At 41.8% G+C, this 21813-nt stretch overlaps 1 protein-coding gene across 1 annotated transcript; it reads right to left on the bottom strand.

Moving 5' to 3' along the window:
* Positions 1 to 307: 307 nt before the first annotated feature.
* On the bottom strand, positions 308 to 21089 carry LOC139660860 (presenilin-2-like). Its single transcript, XM_071539118.1, has 6 exons — positions 21033 to 21089; positions 19180 to 19333; positions 4669 to 4877; positions 3336 to 3477; positions 1041 to 1108; positions 308 to 760 (listed from the first exon to the last, which is right to left on the bottom strand). The coding sequence occupies exons 2-6, from the start codon at positions 19309 to 19311 to the stop codon at positions 532 to 534; spliced, it is 780 nt and encodes a 259-aa protein (XP_071395219.1). The 5' UTR covers positions 19312 to 19333; positions 21033 to 21089; the 3' UTR covers positions 308 to 531.
* Between the last annotated feature and the right edge of the window lie 724 nt (positions 21090 to 21813).

Consider the following 21813-nt stretch of genomic DNA (forward strand, 5'->3'; position numbering starts at 1 on the left):
GAGGAGGTAGAGGAGGGAAGGAGGTAGAGGAGAGAAGGAGGAGGTAGAGAAGGGAAGGAGGTAGAGGAGGGAAGGAGGTAGAGGAGAGAAGGAGGAGGTAGAGGAGGGAAGGAGGTAGAGGAGGGAAGGAGGAACTTAATTCAGGGGAAAAGCCTCTGAAGCAGCATTGAGGCCATGATGGGACACTAAAACTCTCCACTGAAACCAAACTAGTGAAGTTGTTTCAGGGTTAGCAGATCTTCAAAGAAAAACACTTTTCCCAAACTGGATGTAACTGGCAGAAATCCCAAATTTAATAAAAGGCCAATATCCCTAATTTATAGTTAAAGTGTAACTATTTGAATGTTGCTGACATGAAGAAGCTGTTAGACTTAAATTACAGAGCGTCTATTGACTGTAGATAGATGGGTTAGATTAGATGAAGATGAAGATTAGATTAGATTAGATGAAGATAAAGATGGGTTAGATTAGATGAAGATGAAGATTAGATTAGATGAAGATAAAGATGGGTTAGATTAGATTTCAGAGCGTCTATTCACCGTAGATGGAGATGGCGCCCAGGATGACCCAGGCCGACCACTCCGGCAGGTACTTGATGAAGACGAGGGCCATGAGGGCGCTGATGATGATGAGGTAGGCCTGCTGCAGCTGCAGAGGGCCTTTCCAGTGGATGCAGATCATCCCCACCGCCCCGAAGTTCCAGATGATCATCCCCACGGTCGGATAGTCCATGGCCACGTTGTACGTCTTGAACACCTCGCTGTGGAAGGAAGAACACCTCAACACATTAAACTTCTGGTTCACCTGCCTAACCCTGACCTCCCACAACACTGAAACTGTTCCAATGCTATTTCACACAGAGAATCGGGTTCTATGGGAAACAACAACAAACACACAAGAGCAGATCTATTGTTTTAATTGATAACTTGCTGACTCACTTAATGGATCTTTTTTTTCCTTGGTCTTCATTTTTTCTTTTTGGTCTCCCTCTCTCTCAAACACACACACACACACACACACACACACACACACTAACTCACCCCAGGTACATGAAGCTGAACCAGAAGAGCAGCATCAGGGAGGACAGGATGAGCCAGCCGTGGATGAACTGGAAAACAGCAACACAGCATCAATGCCTTACCAGTTCAGTGTTAAGTGGCAGTTCAGTGTTAAGTGGCAGCTCAGTGTTAAGTGGCAGCTCAGTGTTAAGTGGCAGCTCAGTGTTAAGTGGCAGCTCAGTGTTAAGTGGCAGCTCAGTGTTAAGTGGCAGTTCAGTGTTAAGTGGCAGTTCAGTGTTAAGTGGCAGTTCAGTGTTAAGTGGCAGCTCAGTGTTAAGTGGCAGTTCAGTGTTAAGTGGCAGCTCAGTGTTAAGTGGCAGTTCAGTGTTAAGTGGCAGTTCAGTGTTAAGTGGCAGTTCAGTGTTAAGTGGCAGCTCAGTGTTAAGTGGCAGCTCAGTGTTAAATGGCAGCTCAGTGTTAAGTGGCAGTTCAGTGTTAAGTGGCAGTTCAGTGTTAAGTGGCAGCTCAGTGTTAAGTGGCAGCTCAGTGTTAAATGGCAGCTCAGTGTTAAGTGGCAGTTCAGTGTTAACCAGGGGTTAAAGTGGTTAACCAGGGGTTAAAGTGGGCCGGAACGATCCGGATTGGCGTTCCGGCACCTTCGATTAATAAGTAAATAAATCTGATTGGCAGTTTCATACATAATAATGTCAAGCGAGTTCACAGGGCTGCCAACTCTCACACATTGACCGTGAGACTCACTCTGGCTCTCACGCCACAAATCCATTTTCTCACGCAGTGAAAAACAAATTCAGAAACGTTGCGGCGTGAAGACAGAGCAGCACAGAGCAGCAGAGAGTTATTCAGACCGTCTGAATAGTGAGAAATATACACAAATGTATTATATTGTAGTTTATTCCCATGCATGCTGCTCAGAGTCTCAGTCAGCAGCTCTTCTGCGTCTCTCTCTCTCCTCTCAGGCAGGATGAGAGTGAGTTGCTATGGTTACGGGGACGCTCTGTGTCTGTCGCTCTGAAACTTTCTCATGATTCCCAATAATAGATTTTTAGGTTAGTATGCCTATGCAAAACCATGAATGTAAGCACCTCAATGCTGAAATCTAGTAATATAAAAAATTTTACATTTTTGGTTAACATTATACAGGGTTGCTGTTTCTTGACTTAATCCAAGAGGTTAGGTGGTGTAGAAATGCAGGAAATTTGTTTTAAAGAGTAACTAAACCGCAGGGCGCCCGGGGGCTCACCGAGTAGGACGCGTACCATAAGGCTCAGTCCTTCCCGCAGCGACCTGGGTTCGAATCTGGTCTGCGGTCCTTTGCTGCATGTCCTCCCCTCACTCTCTCTCCCATACCTTCCTGTCTCTCTCTCACTGTAACTGTCTAATAAAGCATAAAATGCCAAAAATAAATCTTTATAAAAAAAAAAAAAAAAGAGTAACTAAACCCCAAAACCACTTTTTTCAGCTGAAAACGGCTGTATTTGGGTATTTAGTGTTGTTGATGGATTCAGGTCCAAATTCCAACCCTAACCCTCTATTCGTTGAAACCCGGCTATTACAATTGAATTTTGCTATTGGCTGTTGTTTCCCCCCCCCCCCCCACCAATTATGTATCTTACCCCCAGTGTTACCTGGCAGCTCAGTGTTGTTGTTCCAGGCAGGACGATGGATTAGTAAAATGGTCTTTGGAAATATTTTCTATCACAAATAAAGTTTATAATTATTATTAAAGAATTGAACAGTTTTACAAAGGAAAAAAGGAAAATCAAGTCCTTTATAAATTTGCCGTTTCTGACCAGGAAAACAAAAAATGCCTTCTATTTCCTCTTTTCATTTGCAGATTTTGAAATGAAAATCAAATCGTTTGGACGCTCTGTTGTCGAACTGTCAGAGGGAAATACAAACCACTGGACAACAGGCTGCAGCTTTACTTTTCTGATGAAAATGTAGAATTGGACAGACGGTGAAATGAGAGAGATCCTGGGAGTCGGCGGACGGAGATTGTTTTCAAACTGCAACGACTCCGGAGATTAAACGTAACGTCCGGAAAACGACAGGAGTGGAATTTAACGATGTTGCCAGTAATGTTGCAGCATCATGTTAAAGAAGCAGAAAGTCGTGTCTTGTGTGAACTTTTACGGGTTGCATGTGTGAAAGGGGCTGTACAGTATATTTCTCCATATGCATAATTTACAACCAAATAGAACCACAATAGAGTAGAGAACAATTGGGTTACTCCATCCAGTCTTAAACATCAGTGAATCTGGTGAAATGCATACTGTGCTGAATGTGCCTCTTACAGTGTGCTAATTAAAAACTGACCTTGTAACAGCGGTACTTGTAGAGGACGACCAGGACGATGGTCATGACCACGATGACGCTGATCATGATGATGGTGTTGAGGACGGAGTTAAGGAGGCGCCGGCCGACAGACGGGGTATCCTCTGTGAAGGGGGTGTAGATCCTGCAGAGTCGCCACACCCACATAAAAAAATCATTACTAGTAGCCTCAAAGCCATGTAGCCAACCCACCGGATGTCCTGTAACTGTCCCTTCTGTAATTAAATTAACTGTGCAGCCACCCTGTGGCCGCTATATTATCCTGTTTGGCCTTTTCAGCCGACTACTGGCTCTAAACCATCGTTGGCATTTGCCCTTTGCAGCCTTTTCTGGGAATGCAGAACCTTTCTCAGACCCGAGAGCATGCACCCAAACAGGCCTGGGACTAAGATTCTCACAGCAAACTTAAAATACAGCATTTGCCACCCACAGGTTTCCCCCCTCCTCCTTAGCAAGTAAACATGGAAATCAACAACTCCGTTGGAAATGGAAACAACCTAGAGTGAAACAAAAACACCCAGTATTCTGATAACAGCCCACATACTCCCTAGTCTTGTACCACCTCCCCCCTCCACCATGCAGCGCCCCGCTGGCTTGTATCGTCCCGTCAGGGTCAGTGTTAGATGACATTGTACCGTACCGTAAATAAGTCAGTGACTTGGCATCACTGATTGGGTGTGATCAGAAGTTTCAACCCATAGAGAGCAGTGCAGCAGCAGTTTTCTGGCCCATGTGATTTAGTACTGATGTAATGGTTACTGGACTACAGTTCTGGACTGGACTATAACGTAATAAATCACAGGCTGCAGTACCTCCATTTGGCCTAATTAGTTTCTCCTCAGTATAACCATACCAGGAGTTTGGCTCAGTGGGTAAAGCATCAGCCTCTCGTGTGGAAGATTGCGGGTTCAAATCCAGGCTTGTCCTTTCCAAAGTCATAATTTTTAACATAATTTTCCAATAGAAAGTTTGGTCATTGTTAATAATTGAACAATGTACCACGAACAATATGCTAGACTTTACAAAAGTTACAGGCTAACACAAAATTGGCTATAACTAATTGTGTCTTCTACCTTCTGTAATGTTTTGTCTGTCTGTCTTCTCAAAGTGTGCTTAGACCCCAGGTTGGAGTTAGTTATTCTATTCAAAAACTCTTCTTGGCTGATAAAATAGTGGAAGTGACTGGTAAAGTTTAGAACTGACCACCCACTGCGGCTGGTGGACAAAAAAAACACAATTTTCTACCCTGTTAGTGAATTACTCTGTTCAGATGAAGCGGAGTCAGCTTGAGACAGTAACAGAAATGGCGACCTACAGCTGCTGTCCGTTCTTCTCGGTGTAGAAGCTGACCGACTTGATGGTGGCGACCACCACCACCATGCAGAGGGTGACGGGGACGAACAGCATGATGACGTGCTTGGCTCCATACTTCAGAGTCAGTTCCTCGTCATCCATGTCCGCCTCCTGGTCCACGCCGCCGCCACCATCCTCGCCGGCCGGAGCCCCCCGCACGGCCCCACGATGCTGGATTGACAGAAGGTGATGGTTATTCTCATATAACCGGCAGACGGGTCAGGAGTGCAGTTTTATGCTGAATTCATGTCATATGGGACTAATCGTCAAAAAAAAAAAAAAAAAAAAGTCATTTGAAGCTGTCAAGACGCCATGAGAGTTTTCTGTGGCCTTTGTTTGCTCCTGATCAGCTTTTTCACTCTTAACACACAGAACCTGGTGATGAAACTTTGAGTCATTCCATCTGAAATCAGACAGGCAATGCATATTTAAATGTAGTATGCACTTTGGACATCAGGAGCATTACACTTTAAAGGAACGCTTCAACATTTTTTTGCCTTAGCTCCACATATTGGTCCTCACTAATGAGATGTCTACTTGCTCTGTGTCTCAGGGGCAGACTATGGGAATTTACAAAATGGGTTCAATAAAATAAATAGCTTGATTTTTAGTTATGTATAAGTTCTTGGTGGCTACTCCAGCAACCCGCCCACACACACACACCCCACACACCCCCCAATTGTGCTTTTTATCACGATTATTTCAACAGTTCTGCTATCTGAAAATGTCCCACAGTGGACCTTAAAGCTGTCAATCCAAGACGGCTCCAAGCAGGAAGGTGTGTTTGTAACTAAGGGTGTTTTTATTTATTCTAAAACAGATTTATTTTAAAGCATTTTATTATTTCATTACTGATTTCATCTTTTTTATGTCACATATGAGGACTCTTTTCTTTTAATCTTTGGGACATTTACTCTGGAAAATTTAAGAGTTCATCTTTAGCTGGGACAGGCCTACCTGACCTATCAACTTAAAACCTGTACCTGCCGTGTGTTACACCTGGATTCAAGCCCCGCTGAATAGGAGTGGACCCTGATGTTGGGTCTGAGAAGTAGCTCTCCCACTCATAACCCGCCTCGCGATGAACTCAGTCAATTTATTAATTATCTGCATTTGTCATGTACTATGTCTCACGCTGAGTCGGTTGACAAGCCTATGAAGTATGGGCATGTGTATGAACGCACTCAAGTAAAATCGAACAATTTTACTGTTACAATGGATCTCTGCTTCTCTTGATCTCTCCCATGTGTACTGCTTCTCTGATGTTTTGAGGAAGAAGGTAATACTGACCCTAATCCTGGTCCTTTGCCATGCTCTAATCTGCCCACTCCTGATGATTTTAAAGAAAGAAATGGTCTTGGGTTATTGCACTTGAATGTTAGAAGTATAGTCCTGAAGATAGATTTAGTCCCTGCCTGGGTTCATACTTCAGATCCTGATGTTCTGGTTTTATCTGAAACATGGTTGAAAAAAACCTGTCGGATATTTCTATTGGTACAGATGATTAGAATTTGTTTCGCGTAGATTGCCCAAGTAAGGGAGGTGGAGTCGCTATCTGTGTAAAATCCAAATACAATGTCAATATGATTAAATCCTTCTCTAAACCTAAACTTTTCAAATTCCTGGCAGTACGGCTTGCCCTGTCCAGTGATTCTTATATTACAATTATAGGTTCTTACAAAGCTCTCTCCGCCTCAAAAGAATCTGTGTCTTTTATTTCAAGTGTATCGGCTGAATTTAATGATTTGGAGTTGGTATTGTTGGGAGATTTAAACTGGGATTGGCTCACCTCTGCCTCAGACAGTTTAAAAGGTGTCTGTTATGAGCTGAACATATCCGAGCTCGTTAATTTACCAAATCGCCCTAATTCTAAATATCCAAGTAAATCCACGCTTGCACTTAATTCTGACAAACAACCGTCATAAATTCTCTTCCGTCTGTGTTTTTGCAAATGATCTTAGTGACCACTGCGCTGTTATGTGTGTCAGAGATGCCAGGTTCCCTAAAACAATCCCTCAACCTATTATAAACATAAATTATAAAAGGTTTATAGAATAGGTGTTTCTGCACAATATGCACTGTGGTGACCTGGGAAGAATTAGTCTGATCCCAAACGTGGACACTGTGTGGAATTATTTTCATTCAGTTTTTTTTATCTACCACAAACACACACCGCTTACAGAATCAAGGGAAGAGATAACCCCTGGTTTTCCTCGGAGCTCTCTGATTTAATTCACAAACGTAATGTTGCTTCTCTGGCTTTAGCCAGAGATTCTCTCCTTCTCTCTGGTCCAGATTTCGATATCTCCGTAGTAAATGCACTACTAACATAAGGAATTCTAAATCAGAATTTAATCTTCACTCGATCTCTGATAACTTAAATAACCCCTCCAAATTTTGTAAAACCATTAAGTCGCTTCTTGCTGCCTCTGCTTCTCTCCCCTAACAAATCAATCATTATTCTCAGCCAATAACGGATAAGCAATGCACTGTTGACCTATTTCATGAACATTTAGTTTTTTGCAGGGTTTTTGTTCGACCGTATATATCCTGGTTCAAAATCTAGTGTCTTGGTAAGCCCTCCTAATGGTGATTTTGGAATGGCTTTTGAGAGTATTTCTATAGCTGATGTCCTCAGGGCTTTTAAAGCTATACACCCCAAAAAGCCCTCGGCCCAGACAGCCTTGACCCTTATTTATTGAGACTTTCAGCAGAATTGATAGCTGAGCACATTTTTAACATTTCCTTCTCTACAAATACCATCCCTAAAATCTGGAAGGAGGCCTATGTTCTGGCCCTTTTTAAAGGGGGGGGGGGATCCCACTGACCTTGGCAACTACCGTCCTATTTCAAAGCTTTCGGTAGTTGCTAAGATCATGGAATTTCTGTTAAGTGCCCAGTTAAAGGATTTTTTTACAGAAAAGTGGTTTGCTGAGCTCTGTCCAGTCAGGTTTCAGATCAGGCCATAGCACTACAACTGCTGCCTCCCAGGTGCTAAATGACATAGTACAAGCTCTTGATAACAAAAAACATTGTGCAGCAGTATTTATTGACTTATCCAAAGAGGTGGACACTGACTGTCAACCACACAATTTTAATTAACAGGCTCCACAACATTGGATTGAGCTTCAAAGCAGTCAGCTGGTTTGAAAACTATCTATCACACTGATTCTCAACCTTTTTCATATCAAGGACCCCTAATTTAGTCAACATTAGGGCCACACACCCCCATTTGATTATATATTTTCTCTCTGACCCAAATCTGAGAATATTTTTATTGTTTGATATGATTTTGTCCAGAATTCCACGACTATCTCTATTGTAGGTAGAGAGATAACAGTGAAATTATGATTGAAATAGTCATTCTTCTACATTCTCTATTGTGTTAACTTCTTGTAAATTAAATAATGGTGAAGTTTAACAAGTCACCAATTTGCTGGGGACCCCCCGGAAGCCCCCTCAAGGACCCCTGGTGGTCCCTGGACCCCACGTTGAGAACCACTGATCTATCAGACAGGTTGCAGAGAGTTCTTGCTGGTGGTCAGAGATCATCCTCCAGGTTAATTGCCCAGGGCGTACCTCAAGGGTCTATTTTGGGTCCAGTCTTGTTCACTAGTTACATAACAGCGTTGGCTCAGCTGTGAAAAACTCAAAAATCCATCTGTATGCAGATGACACAATTGTTTACTCTTGTGCCGCCTCTCTGTCTAGAGCTGTCCAGGACCTCCAAGAATCTTTTAATTCCATTCAGGCTGATTTTAACAATCTCAAATTGGATCTAAATTAGAGCTGCACAATATATTGTTTCAGCATCGTCATCGTGATGTGCACATGCGCAATAGTCACATCGCAGGATGTGCGATGTCAAGTAAGGCAAATTAACTCAAACATGTCATGCTACAACTTTTTTGCTGCTTGATACAAAAGGAAAACTTGCACGGTTCTCATTTTCCATGACTAATCTACAAGAGATGTCTGTCTGATATAACATAATTTACTCCGATTTAAGGGTTTGTTATAAGAGTAACGTATGTTACCTTTCCAGCTTTCGTGGCTCCGAACCGTAGTTGGGAAGCCTCTGGTGTTGTGCTAGCCTATTTTAGCTTAGCCTGGCTTGTTAACAAGCTTTTTACTAAGAGTCCGGACCAACTCTGCAGTGGAGAACTGGCACTTTATTTCGGTACAGCAGAGAACATAATGCACGGCCTCTCGGTGACATTCTAAGCTCTTTTCCCACTAACTATGGTAACTTTACTTAGCATCCTGCAACTCACTCTGGCTGTGGCTAAAAACACACTCACTTCCTACTACGTCACCCGCGCACAAAAAAAAATATTGCAATGTCAGTTTTTTCGTGCAGCCCTTATCTAAATTCTGATAAAACCAAACATGTATTTTTCTAGATCACACTCCTAGCTTGTTCCCACAATCTCAACCCTTGACATCTTATAAATACCTTGGAGTCTGGCTTGATGTAAAGCTTATGTTTAAAAAAAACACATCGACAATCTTGTTAAAAAAACTCAAGATCAAATTGGGTTTCCATTTTAGAAGCTACATTTCTCCCTATGATTGATTATGGTGATATTCTTTATATGCATGCCTCTGCTACCTCACTTCAGGCTATAGACACAGTTTACCATGGAGCTTTACGTTTCATTCTAAATGCTAAATCATTCACTCATCGTTGTCACTTGTATGAAAGGGCAGGTCTGACCTCTTTACATTACCACAGATGGCTTCATTGGCACATTTTTATCTACAAAGCCATCCTAGAGCAACTCTCTGGCTATTTAAATCGTCTTTTCATTCGTATTACAAGTTCTTACAAGTTGCGTTCTCAGAATTTTCTATTTTTTACTGTCCCTCGCCCTTCCACAGAATTCGGGAAGATGGCTTTTAGTCATTATGCTCTGTGGTCCTGGAATCAGCTCCAGAAAGATGCAAATCTAGATCACTTCATCCCTCTGGGTGCTTTTAAAAGTCTACTGCAGTCTTTAAAAGCTGAAGTTTGTGACTGTTTTACTTGAGATTGTATACTGTGTAATTTGTGTATTTGCATAATTTGTATTCCTTGTCATTTTTATATTGTGGTTTTGTATTGTATTTTTGTAGCATCTGCTTGCTGCTCTCTTGGCCAGGGCTCCCTTGCAAAAGAGATGGACACCTCAATGGGACTCAGCTGGTTAAATAAAGGAGAAATAAAAACTTTAAAAAAAAAACTGCATTAATGGATTTTTCTGATGGCTAGAGTACAGTGCAACAGAAACCTGCAACACATTTGTAAATAAAGCACAGCAAAGCCACTGCACTACAGAGGCCTACTAGGGACAAACCTAGCAAGTGCCGTGCATAAATATGAACAGCTAAGCAAAACATACCTACAGAGAAGTGTCACCCGTTGCCAGTCTCACTCTGACAGATCTTTCTCCCGCTGAAGGTTACATGTCCCACAATGACAAGTGAAGAGGCACTAGTTTAACAAGTATACTAGTTTAACAAGTGTGGTGTATTGACCTGTTTAGTTATGCTTTAAAATTCTTATGCAATTCTTATGCTTTGAAAATAGTACTCCTATAATTCAAAAGGGCGTTTAAGTTCAGGTGTCTATGGTACAATGTATAGCAACTAATGGAGGATGAGTTGTGTTGGGATGGGCACCTGTGATTGGTGAGTCATGTGGAGGTCAAGAGTGCAGTAAGCGCTTGGTGAAGAGATGAGGTGACCGGTATAGACAATGCCTTTACAGTATTAAATAAAAAGGCTTTGCCACAGATTGATTGAAATCCATTGTCTCCATTGTCTTGTCAACAAAGAATCCAGCATCTAGGATGCAACAAATTGGATGATGAGTATGGGATTTATTTTTGCGAGGTAGTCCCTCACTCTACCGATAACTAACCAGGCTACAAGTAGCTAGCATAGCAGTGGATTTTTTTTGTGCAACTAGCCATGGCATTGTTCAGCACAGAGACCGGCTTGTGTCTTCTCACAGTTTTTGGAGTTTCTGTTTGTCGTGGGTTCAAAGACTTTTACTTTACTGAAAGACTTGGTAGTACCGTGGAAGCCAGGCAAAGCTAGCTTTATGGAGTTAATGACAGCTCTGAGAGACTGAAATTTACTGAGTGAGAGATATGCTTTTCGGAACAGAAAACAGTTAGCAGGAGAGTCGCTAGCCGAGTATAAAGCCGCCTTAAAAGGACTAGCAGCTACATGCAAATTCAGTCAGAATGGAGGAGCAGCTACGAGACCAACTTGTTAATGGAGTAGCTAACAAGGGCTAAGTTCACATTACAGGGGGAAGTGGCCCAAATCAAATTTTTTTACTCACATGTGTCAACACCAAAAAACACCTGGAATCTGATCTTTTCAAATCAGATTTGGGCCATTTTCGTATGTGGTCCTAGATCTGATACATATCTGATCCGTGTGACCTGTCAGATTGGAATTCATTAGATTTCTTTTTACATCAGACTTCACTGCGCAGGCACAGATCACTGTCATCATCACTGATGTGTTGTACATTGTCAACAACTTTGAGAGCACCACTAGGAGTATGCTGAAATTCCACCAGCCACAGGGCATCTGAGGACAGCAGCAGAGGACTTCGGACCACCAGAAGGGGGAGGCCAAGCCGTGCTACTGCTGCCTGGGGACCAGGCACCCGCCACAGACCCACTGCTACAAGGAATTCCAGTGCCAGGGATGCCAGCGAACGGGCCACTTGGAGCGGGCCTGCCGTGGGAGTGAGACCCATTCATTCAATGGTCTGCAGCATTCTCAAACAGCGTATCCTGCATAATGCAGTCCCAGAAATATCTAACTGTTAACACACCAAGAGGCCTTTACCAGATGAACAGATTGCCTACAGAAAGAGAAAGATAGACAAAGCCTGGATAAATAATGTACTGGTGTTCTTATTGATATACCGTGAGATTACATCTGTCCTACTATGGATGTCAGCAGTGACAGTCATCTCAAAGAAAATACAGAAGTGGTCAGAGAGAGCAACATCAGTAACCACAACCTTAGAGATATTAAGACCTTTTGACATAATTAGGTCCAGTGGCCCTTACAGTGGCTGGGCCCTGACATGCTGAATCAGTCCAAAATTGTCCAGAATATAATGCAGTTCTTCGGCACTACTGTTCTTAGTGTTATCAATATGCATGTTAAAATCACCAATAGCCAGACAATCAAAGTCAATACATATGATAGACAGCAGCTGCATCATCAAAGTCATCAAAAAAAGTTGGCCAAGTATTTCGGTGGCCTGTAAGCAGTTAAAAGTAAAATTCGAGAGGGTGATTTCAATATAAGAGCAAGATATTCAAAGGTTGCAAACTTTCCAAATGATATCTGCCTACACTGGAAAACATTATTATAAAGGGCTGCCACTCCACCTCCTTTCTTGTCTACTCTAACCTCGTTTGTAAAACTAAAATTAGGAGGGGCTGATTCAACAAGAACGGCACCGTAATTATTTTGGTCTAACCAAGTTTCAGTTAAAAACATAAAATCTAATTGCCATTCTGTGATAAAATCATTAATTAAAGGTGACTTGCCTGCTAAAGACCTGACATTCAATAAGGCCAAGTTTAGTGTGTTAACAACATTCTCCAGACTGAGATGTCCCTGAGAGAGATTGTGATTTCTGAGACAGGACCCAGATGGTCTGTGTACATTTCTCAAAGTGCTATAGTGACTGTAGGAACTATGGTGTATTTGGCCATGCCACTGGCTATTCTAAATTACCAGTATGATATGTGAAGCAGCATGGTTTCCTACATGTCGAATGGGAGATCCACTATGTTGTCTGCAGTGGTCATTTCTGGGGGCTGTTATTAATCCCTCAAGTTCTTTTAGTTTTAGCTTGCAACAGGTGATAGCCTCTTTCAGTAGGGTATAAGGGGGAGACTGAGGGGGCTGTAGAGGTACTGGGCTGTCTCTCAGAGGCCTGGGTTGTCTTTGTGGGCATTCATTCAAGGACAGCTTTTCCATGCCCTCGGTCAGACACAGAAAGGGATCAGAGGAGGGGGAGGAGAAGCGGGAGGAGGAGGGAGAGGACAAGGCTACATGTCTGCTAGTGTTACTGTTCTTGTCCTCCTTTTCTCTTCTGGCCTCGGCATTCCAGAGAAATTGGCAGTGGCCTGACAAGGTTTGATTGGTTGGAGTAATTTGTCTATTTCTCCTAGTTTTGACCTCAGGCTGTGGGTTCATGTGTCCGATAGACATGTTGAGTTTCTTCTCCATGCCTTCAGTCAGGCCCAGAAACATATCAGAGGAGAGGGAGGAAGAGGTGGAGGGAGTGGAGGGGGATGGCGCATGCTCCTTATCAATGTTTTTGTCCTTCACATTTGTCCTTATTTCCTTCTCTGGCTTTCTTTGCATTTTTAAAGCAATGCAAAGGAGGGATGTTGAAGTCCATGTATCATGTTGGCCCTAAGAACTCAAGTCCCAGTCCAGTTTGGATGAACACCATCTAGTTTAAAATGGCTTTTTTGCTCCCAGAAAATGTTAAAATTGTCAATGAAGTTCACCCTGTGAGCGACACAAGCTGATGCCAGCCATGTAAGACTGAGGAGCCTGCTGAGTTCACTAGTTTAACAACTTTCTAGTTTAACAAGTTTACTAGTTTAACAACTTTCTAGTTTAACAAGTTCACTAGTTTAACAACTTTCTAGTTTAATAAGTTTACTAGTTTAACAAGTTCACTAGTTTAACAAGTTCACTAGTTTGACGAGTTTCTAGTTTAACAAGTTTCTAGTTTAACAACTTTCTAGTTTAACAAGTTCACTAGTTTAACAACTTTGTAGTTTAATAAGTTTACTAGTTTAACAAGTTCACTAGTTTAACAATTTTCTAGTTTAACAAGTTTACTAGTTTAACAACTTTCTAGTTTAACAAGTTCACTAGTTTAACAACTTTCTAGTTTAATAAGTTTACTAGTTTAACAAGTTCACTAGTTTAACAAGTTCACTAGTTTGACGAGTTTCTAGTTTAACAAGTTTCTAGTTTAACAACTTTCTAGTTTAACAAGTTCACTAGTTTAACAACTTTCTAGTTTAATAAGTTTACTAGTTTAACAAGTTCACTAGTTTAACAACTTTCTAGTTTAACAAGTTTACTAGTTTAACAACTTTCTAGTTTAACAAGTTCACTAATTTAACAACTTTCTATTTTAACAAGTTTACTAGTTTAACAAGTTCACTAGTTTGACAACTTTCTAGTTTAACAAGTTCACTAGTTTAACAAGTTTACTAGTGTAACGAGTTTCTAGTTTAACAGGTTCACTAGTTTAACAACTTTCTAGTTTAACAAGTTTACTGTTAAACCACTACAGAACTCCTGGACATTCTAAATTTTTTCACCCAACATGTTGATTTTCCCACCCATAAAAAAGGATACACACTGGACCTGGTCTGCACCTCCGGCATCACCATCAGCAACCTGACCATCTCCGACCATCTGGCCATCACGATGGACTTTCTCATCCCCACCCCCCTCGTAAAGCAGAAGTGCTCCATAACTTTCCAGAATCTCAAGTCCATCCACCCCTCCTCTCTCTCCTCCCTATTGGCTGACACCATCCCTGACTCCGCCCTCATCCAGAATCTTTCCCCCACTGACCTGGTCAACACCTACAACAACGCTCTCTCCTCCTGTCTCAATCAGCTCGCTCCCATAAAAACCATGTCTGTCTCTTTCACTCACTCCGCCCCCTGGTACACTGACCATCTCCATCACCTCAAATCAAAGGGCCGCCAGCTTGAACGGCTCGCCAACAGAACCGGTCTCACTGTCCACTCAGATGCCTACAAACTGCACCAACAGCAATACAAAGACGCCCTCAACAGCGCAAGCTCCTCTCTCTACTCCTCCGTCATACAATCTGGCGGCAATAACCCAAAGACACTTTTTTCAACCATAAGCAAACTCCTTAAACCTATGGACACCATCTCCAACTCCTTCACCGTCAGTAAATGTGATTCATTTCTATCTCTCTTCCAAACTAAAATTGACACAATACACAGCCAACTGGCCACCGTCTCCGCCTCCACCATCTTTGATCCGGAACCCGTCTCCCTCCACTTTCCAATCACCCATTCACATCCTTCACTGAAATCACTGCATCGGACCTATCCTCCATAGTCACTGGCATGAAAACCTCAACCTGCGACCCCATCCCCTCCACCCTAGTCAAGGCCTGTCTCCCCTCACTCTCTCCTTTGATCACAAAAGTTATAAACTCCTCTTTGTCCACTGGCCTCGTCCCCCCCGTCCTCAAACTCGCTGCTGTCACCCCCTTACTAAAAAAAACAGGACTCAACCCTGACAGCCTCGACAACTACCGGCCCATCTCCAACCTCCCCTTCCTCTCAAAAATCTTAGAGCGAACTGTTGCCTCCCAATTAAAAACACACCTGGACTCCAATAACCTCTATGAACCTTTTCAATCCGGTTTCCGCTCCAGACACAGCACTGAAACTGCTCTATTAAAGGTCACCAATGACATTCTCCTCTCTGCCGACTCTGGTTCCCTCTCCATCCTCATCCTCCTTGACCTCAGCGCCGCCTTCGACACCATCAACCACTCCATCCTCATCACTCGCCTCCAGTTCTCCCTTGGCATAACCGGCACCGCCCTCTCCTGGCTTAAATCATATATCTCCGACAGACATCAATTCATCTCCATCAACAACTGCAAATCCACCACTGCCCCAGTCACTCATGGTGTCCCCCAGGGCTCAGTACTTGGTCCCCTGCTTTTCATCCTCTACATCCTACCACTTCGACAGATCCTCTGCCAACATGGCCTCTGGTTTCATTGCTATGCAGATGACACCCAGCTCTACCTCTCCACCAAGACCATTTCCATAGCCACCCATCCCCCCCTCACCACCTGCCTCACTGACGTCAAAACATGGATGCAAAAGAACTTTCTTAAACTCAACTGCAACAAGTCTGAAGTCCTCATCATCGGCCCAAACTCCCTCACCCGCTCCACCCAGGATTTCTCACGCAACATCGACGGTTCCATTTTCTAGTTTCTAGTTTAACAAGTTTACTAGTTTAACAAGTTTCTAGTTTAACAAGTTCACTAGTTTACAACTTTCTAGTTTAACAAGTTTACTAGTTTAACAATTTTCTAGTTTAACAAGTTCACTAGTTTAACAAGTTCACTAGTTAACAACTTTCTAGTTTAACAGGTTTCTAGTTTAACAAGTTCACTAGTTTACATGTTTCTAGTTTAACAAGTTCACTAGTTAACAACTTTCTAGTTTAATGAGTTTACTAATTTAACAAGTTCACTAGTTAACAAGTTTATTCGCTCGCTTCATCGATTCCAAGTTCAGGAATGGGAGGGGAGAGTGACGCTGAACAGCGAGGGAGGAGACAAGCTAGTTTTAAATAAACTGAAAGCTGCTGGATGGAGGGGGAGGAGCTTCGTTAAGGAGCGGGATTTGACAACAAGCTTTAGAAAAGAGGAGAAAACAGCAACACAGCTGGATGTTGGTTTATATCATTATGTCTCAATGAAATCTCCACATAGCACACATGAGCTTCAGGATTGATTAGAAGGGCTGATATTGCTTACTGCAGGTTTAACTGAACTTTTTTGTAAACTACTTGGAATTCAGCACCAGTCCACAATTTTTCATATGGTGTTTTCATATGGTGTTCAAGGAAAATTAAGCAATTCAGGTGAGAGATTTTTTTCCTGATACTGGTGCTAAAATGATACCTTTAAAACGTACCAGTGTCTAAACACTGCCTGAACCGATACCTTCTTTAATATAAAGTGCAAAAAGGGACATTAAAGAACGCCTTTTTTATTGCAAAGGCAAAGAAATTGAACAATATATTAACAAATAGTAAATAAAACGTCAACCACAACAATTTAACAGTAAATAACAGATACAATACTAATAAGAAATAACAGCAAAAGAAATACCAAGTGCAAACTTCTAGACTTCTGATCTACAAATTCTTCTACTCTTCAACTTCAACAATTCTTTTGCAGAAATAAAACCTTTATCTGGCAAAATATGACTCCTCTACTGACATCAACATTAACATTTTCTATTTATTGTGACATTCTAGTTATTAAAAGTTTTTTTATGAACTAAACCTATTTGTCCTTAATTATTTTTCACGCTACATATTAACAAATAACTGACAGTTTGTATGAACCAGAAGTTATCGGTAGTGAAAACTTTTACGACCCGCATCTTCTTTTATCTGATTATCAGTGACACAATAGACAATATTAATTTGTGGTTGTGGTTTCAATTTAAATTGAAAACCACAAGACTCTGATGTTTGATTAGCAATCAAACCATGTTGGTTGTTTCTGAAACATGCGAAGCTGGGGGCATCCTTTGATTGTACCGCATTTCAATTAAAGGAAAAATAAATTTTAAAAAAACAGCTACTGGCAATGTACCTTGAAACTTCAAGAAAAATAATACAGGATGAATGCTATTCATTACTGATTGCCCAGATTTAGCCACATTGACATTAAGATCCCCTTCCAGTATTATATAATCAATCTGTGATGTTCAATCCAAGAGTTAGTAACAGTGTATCTGTGGGCCGGCTGAGTGTGTGTGTGTGTGTGTGTGTGTGTGTGTGTGTGTGTGTGTGTGTGTGTGTGTGTGTGTGTGTGTGTGTGTGTGGAGAGTGAAAAGTATAATGGCTTGGAAGATAAAAGTAAATAGGTAACTATAAAGGAGAAAAAGAGTGAGTGAGCTGGGACGCCCTCTGAGAGGCACCATTCATTTAATTTCTGGGGTTAGGTGTAATAAATATTGTTTGGCAAAATTGTTATTCTTTTTTATTTTCCTGTTTTCCTTTTTGTTTTGTTATCGCCAATAGAGATGAGTGAGGAGTGAAATTATAGATAATCTCTGAGTGTCCCAGTTCACCCCCCACCCCTACCCCTCCACCCCGGTACTGCCAATGCTAATGTTGATAATACTAATAATACTACTGCTAACAATAATAATAATAATAATCATAATCATAATAATACTACTACTGCTAATAATAATAATTATTGCAATGCACACAGCACACTCCAGATACCCATCTGTCAACCATACAACACTCTGACTTGAAATTACTTGCAAAATGTCGTTAATCTTGAGCTTCTCCATTCCTCCATCCCCGTCTGTTCATCAGGAGACTTATTTAAACTCAATTTACCCAACAGAACAATTCTTATCACTTTAACTGTCACCAAGAAAACCATAACTGGAAATCAAGAAATATGATAAACAGTGCACAGTGGAAAAATCTACTCATGGATCACATATCAACGGAAAAAATCCAGAACCCGAACACGCCGCGGTGCGCTCCGCCCCTCCGCCCCTCCAGAACCCGAACACACCGCGGTGCGCTCCACCCCTCCACCCCTCCACCCCTCCAGAACCCGAACACACCGCGGTGCGCTCCGCCCCTCCAGAACCCGAACACACCGCGGTGCGCTCTGCCCCTCCACCCCTCCAGAACCCGAACACACCGCGGTGCCCTCCACCCCTCCAGAACCCGAACACACCGCGGTGCGCTCCGCCCCTCTGCCCCTCCGCCCCTCCAGAACCCGAACACACCGCGGTGCGCTCTGCCCCTCCACCCCTCCAGAACCCGAACACACCGCGGTGCGCTCCGCCCCTCTGCCCCTCCGCCCCTCCAGAACCCGAACACACCGCGGTGCCCTCCACCCCTCCAGAACCCGAACACACCGCGGTGCGCTCCGCCCCTCTGCCCCTCCACCCCTCCAGAACCCGAACACACCGCGGTGCGCTCCGCCCCTCCGCCCCTCTACAGAAGTGTGAAGTTTGAGTGGAGCGCAGAGAGCCGGCCGGCGTGTTTCTCCCTTTATTTTGAAACCTCCCTTGGTTATTGACAGAAAGAGAAAACAAAGGTAAAATAAATTCAGTGTGGAAACACTTTGGTGTCGAGGAGTCAGACCTGGAACAGGATTTGTTACACGGTCCGGTCTCCATGGCAACACGACCGATTTGTTCAATCACTTGAAATCCAGTCACAAAGTTTAAGACCAAACAAAAAACAAAAAGGGAAAAGCCCCTCGACTGACTCCAATGTGTTGAATAGTTTACCGACATGTTGAATATGTTTAGTAGTTTGCAGTAGTTGTGGCAGTGCACTATAACATAATTTAGTTGGTGTTATTTATTTTTATTTATTATTTTTATATGTTATTTATTTATTTATCTCATTTGATTTATGTATTTTATTTATTTCTTTGTTTTTCAGTTTTTTAAAAAGTTCAATAAACGCATAATGTTCCAAAAGTCAATGAGTAATCGTGTTAAATCATCATGATCTCTACGATTGGCCGGTTATCCACCAAGAAAAAAACACAACAAAGTAGTGAAAAGAACATCGAGCTGATTTCACAGAGTTAAAGTGTTTTGGGGCAGATTTCAGAGCAGCTGATGACCTTTACCCTTTTGGATTCGGGGAGTGTGGGCGGGGCTTGGTCAGCTTCCGGTCTGTAGGACGGCACGGACGGGTTTTCCGACGGGACCAAAGCCGTTCTCTCGTTGTACGAATCGTCTTCGCTGTCTGAGGCGTTCATGGTTCAGCTCACACAAGGAAACCTGCAAGGAAGGATCCGTTATTAATACCTTAATATTACTGCGACTAACTGGTTTGGTTCACTTACTGGTCTGTTAACTGGTTTGGTTCACCTACTGGTCTGTTAACTGGTTTGGTTCACCTACTGGTCTGTTAACTGGTTTTAATTCACCTACTGGTCTGTTAACTGGTTTTAATTCACCTACTGGTCTGTTAACTGGTTTGGTTCACCTACTGGTCTGTTAACTGGTTTTAATTCACCTACTGGTCTGTTAACTGTTTTGGTTCACCTACTGGTCTGTTAACTGGTTTTAATTCACCTACTGGTCTGTTAACTGTTTTGGTTCACCTACTGGTCTGTTAACTGGTTTTAATTCACCTACTGGTCTGTTAACTGGTTTGGTTCACCTACTGGTCTGTTAACTGGTTTTAATTCACCTACTGGTCTGTTAACTGGTTTTAATTCACCTACTGGTCTGTTAACTGGTTTTAATTCACCTACTGGTCTGTTAACTGGTTTGGTTCACCTACTGGTCTGTTAACTGGTTTTAATTCACCTACTGGTCTGTTAACTGTTTTGGTTCACCTACTGGTCTGTTAACTGGTTTTAATTCACCTACTGGTCTGTTAACTGGTTTGGTTCACCTACTGGTCTGTTAACTGGTTTTAATTCACCTACTGGTCTGTTAACTGGTTTTAATTCACCTACTGGTCTGTTAACTGGTTTTAATTCACCTACTGGTCTGTTAACTGGTTTGGTTCACCTACTGGTCTGTTAACTGGTTTTAATTCACCTACTGGTCTGTTAACTGTTTTGGTTCACCTACTGGTCTGTTAACTGGTTTTAATTCACCTACTGGTCTGTTAACTGGTTTGGTTCACCTACTGGTCTGTTAACTGGTTTGGTTCACCTACTGGTCTGTTAACTGGTTTTAATTCACCTACTGGTCTGTTAACTGGTTTGGTTCACCTACTGGTCTGTTAACTGGTTTTAATTCACCTACTGGTCTGTTAACTGGTTTGGTTCACCTACTGGTCTGTTAACTGGTTTTAATTCACCTACTGGTCTGTTAACTGGTTTGGTTCACCTACTGGTCTGTTAACTGGTTTTAATTCACCTACTGGTCTGTTAACTGGTTTGGTTCACCTACTGGTCTGTTAACTGGTTATAATTCACCTACTGGTCTGTTAACTGGTTTTGATATAATTCCCTACAGTTGCAGTGTTTGTCCATCTAGACATTTTGCATTACAAGTAAACATGTAAAAGTAAAAAGTGTTTTATATTTCAAGTTAAGAATATAAATATATAAAGCACATTCACTAACCCTAACCCTACATGTTAGCTTTGTTCTGCTAAAAGACAAAAATAATAATAATAATAATAATAATAATAATCGTCTTCATTTATATAGGCCTAAGACTTTTCAAAACAAAGTTAGAAAGTGCTTCACAATCAAGACAAAAGACTGACAGAGGACAGATCAATAAAACAGAACAATAGCATGGATGAATAAAACAGTAAAAAATTAACAATAAAATAAAACAAGGTAAAACAACTAGACCCAGCCATAGTGATAAAACAAATGAGATAAATAAATAGTAGATAACGCAACAGGGACAAAAATGAATAAAAGCCAAAGGTTATGAAACGACCCGAGGACAAAAGTGAGTTTTCTAAAGTCTAACAAAGAGTTTTAAAGTGAGAAAATGAAGTTTTTACCTTTATTTTTCCCGTCTGAACATGAAGGAGCACAGCTGAGCTGCTGAAGCAAACATAAACCCGGAAGTCCGCAGTCAGCTGACCCGCGCACCACGTGATCTATGGCAACGTCATGCGCGAGCTCGTGCCCTCCTTGTTGTTCCCCTCGTGATCGCCGTGGTTTGCAATGTGAGACTATTGTGTGTGTGTGTGTGTGTGTGTGTGTGTGTGTGTGTGTGTGTGTGTGTGAAATTAACAGTGAAGTAGTGAGGCTTCCTGCTCTTCAGTCTCTACTTTCTGTTGGAGCCTGAAAACGCAAAAACGCACTTTAAAAAAGATTACGGAAAAAAAAATTTAAGTTACGTAAAATTAATTGTAAAGTTAAGTAAAAATTAATTGTCTTTAAAGTGAAAATGAACATATAGAGTGGCTATAAAAAATATTTATTAGTATTATTAGGCCTATTTGTAGTATTTTACCCGTTTTGCACATTTTGTTGTGTCAGGTTATTTCAAAATGTTAAATTTATTCAGGATTTTTTGTCTGAGTTCTGTGTAAAGTATAAAAGAAAACAAAACTGAAGAAATGTATGTAAAGTACGGAAGCCGAGAACGGCCATGCTTGCAATTATTTTTTTTAATGCCGTTATGTCGAGATCACGAGTTAATTATCTCATTTTCTCGAGATAACGAGATAATTTATCATGAGAAAACGACTTTTGTTTTCTCGAGATTACGGGATAATATGGAGAACTCAAGAGTCTCTGGTTCATTTGATCACACCTGATTTCAGCCTTCAAGAT

This window comes from Centroberyx affinis, unplaced genomic scaffold (genome assembly GCF_046629955.1).
Source record: "Centroberyx affinis isolate AG114_WGS23_722 - 3 ecotype Tasmania unplaced genomic scaffold, CSIRO-AGI_Caff_v1 ptg003404l_1, whole genome shotgun sequence".
In the NCBI taxonomy this organism is placed as follows: domain Eukaryota; kingdom Metazoa; phylum Chordata; class Actinopteri; order Beryciformes; family Berycidae; genus Centroberyx; species Centroberyx affinis.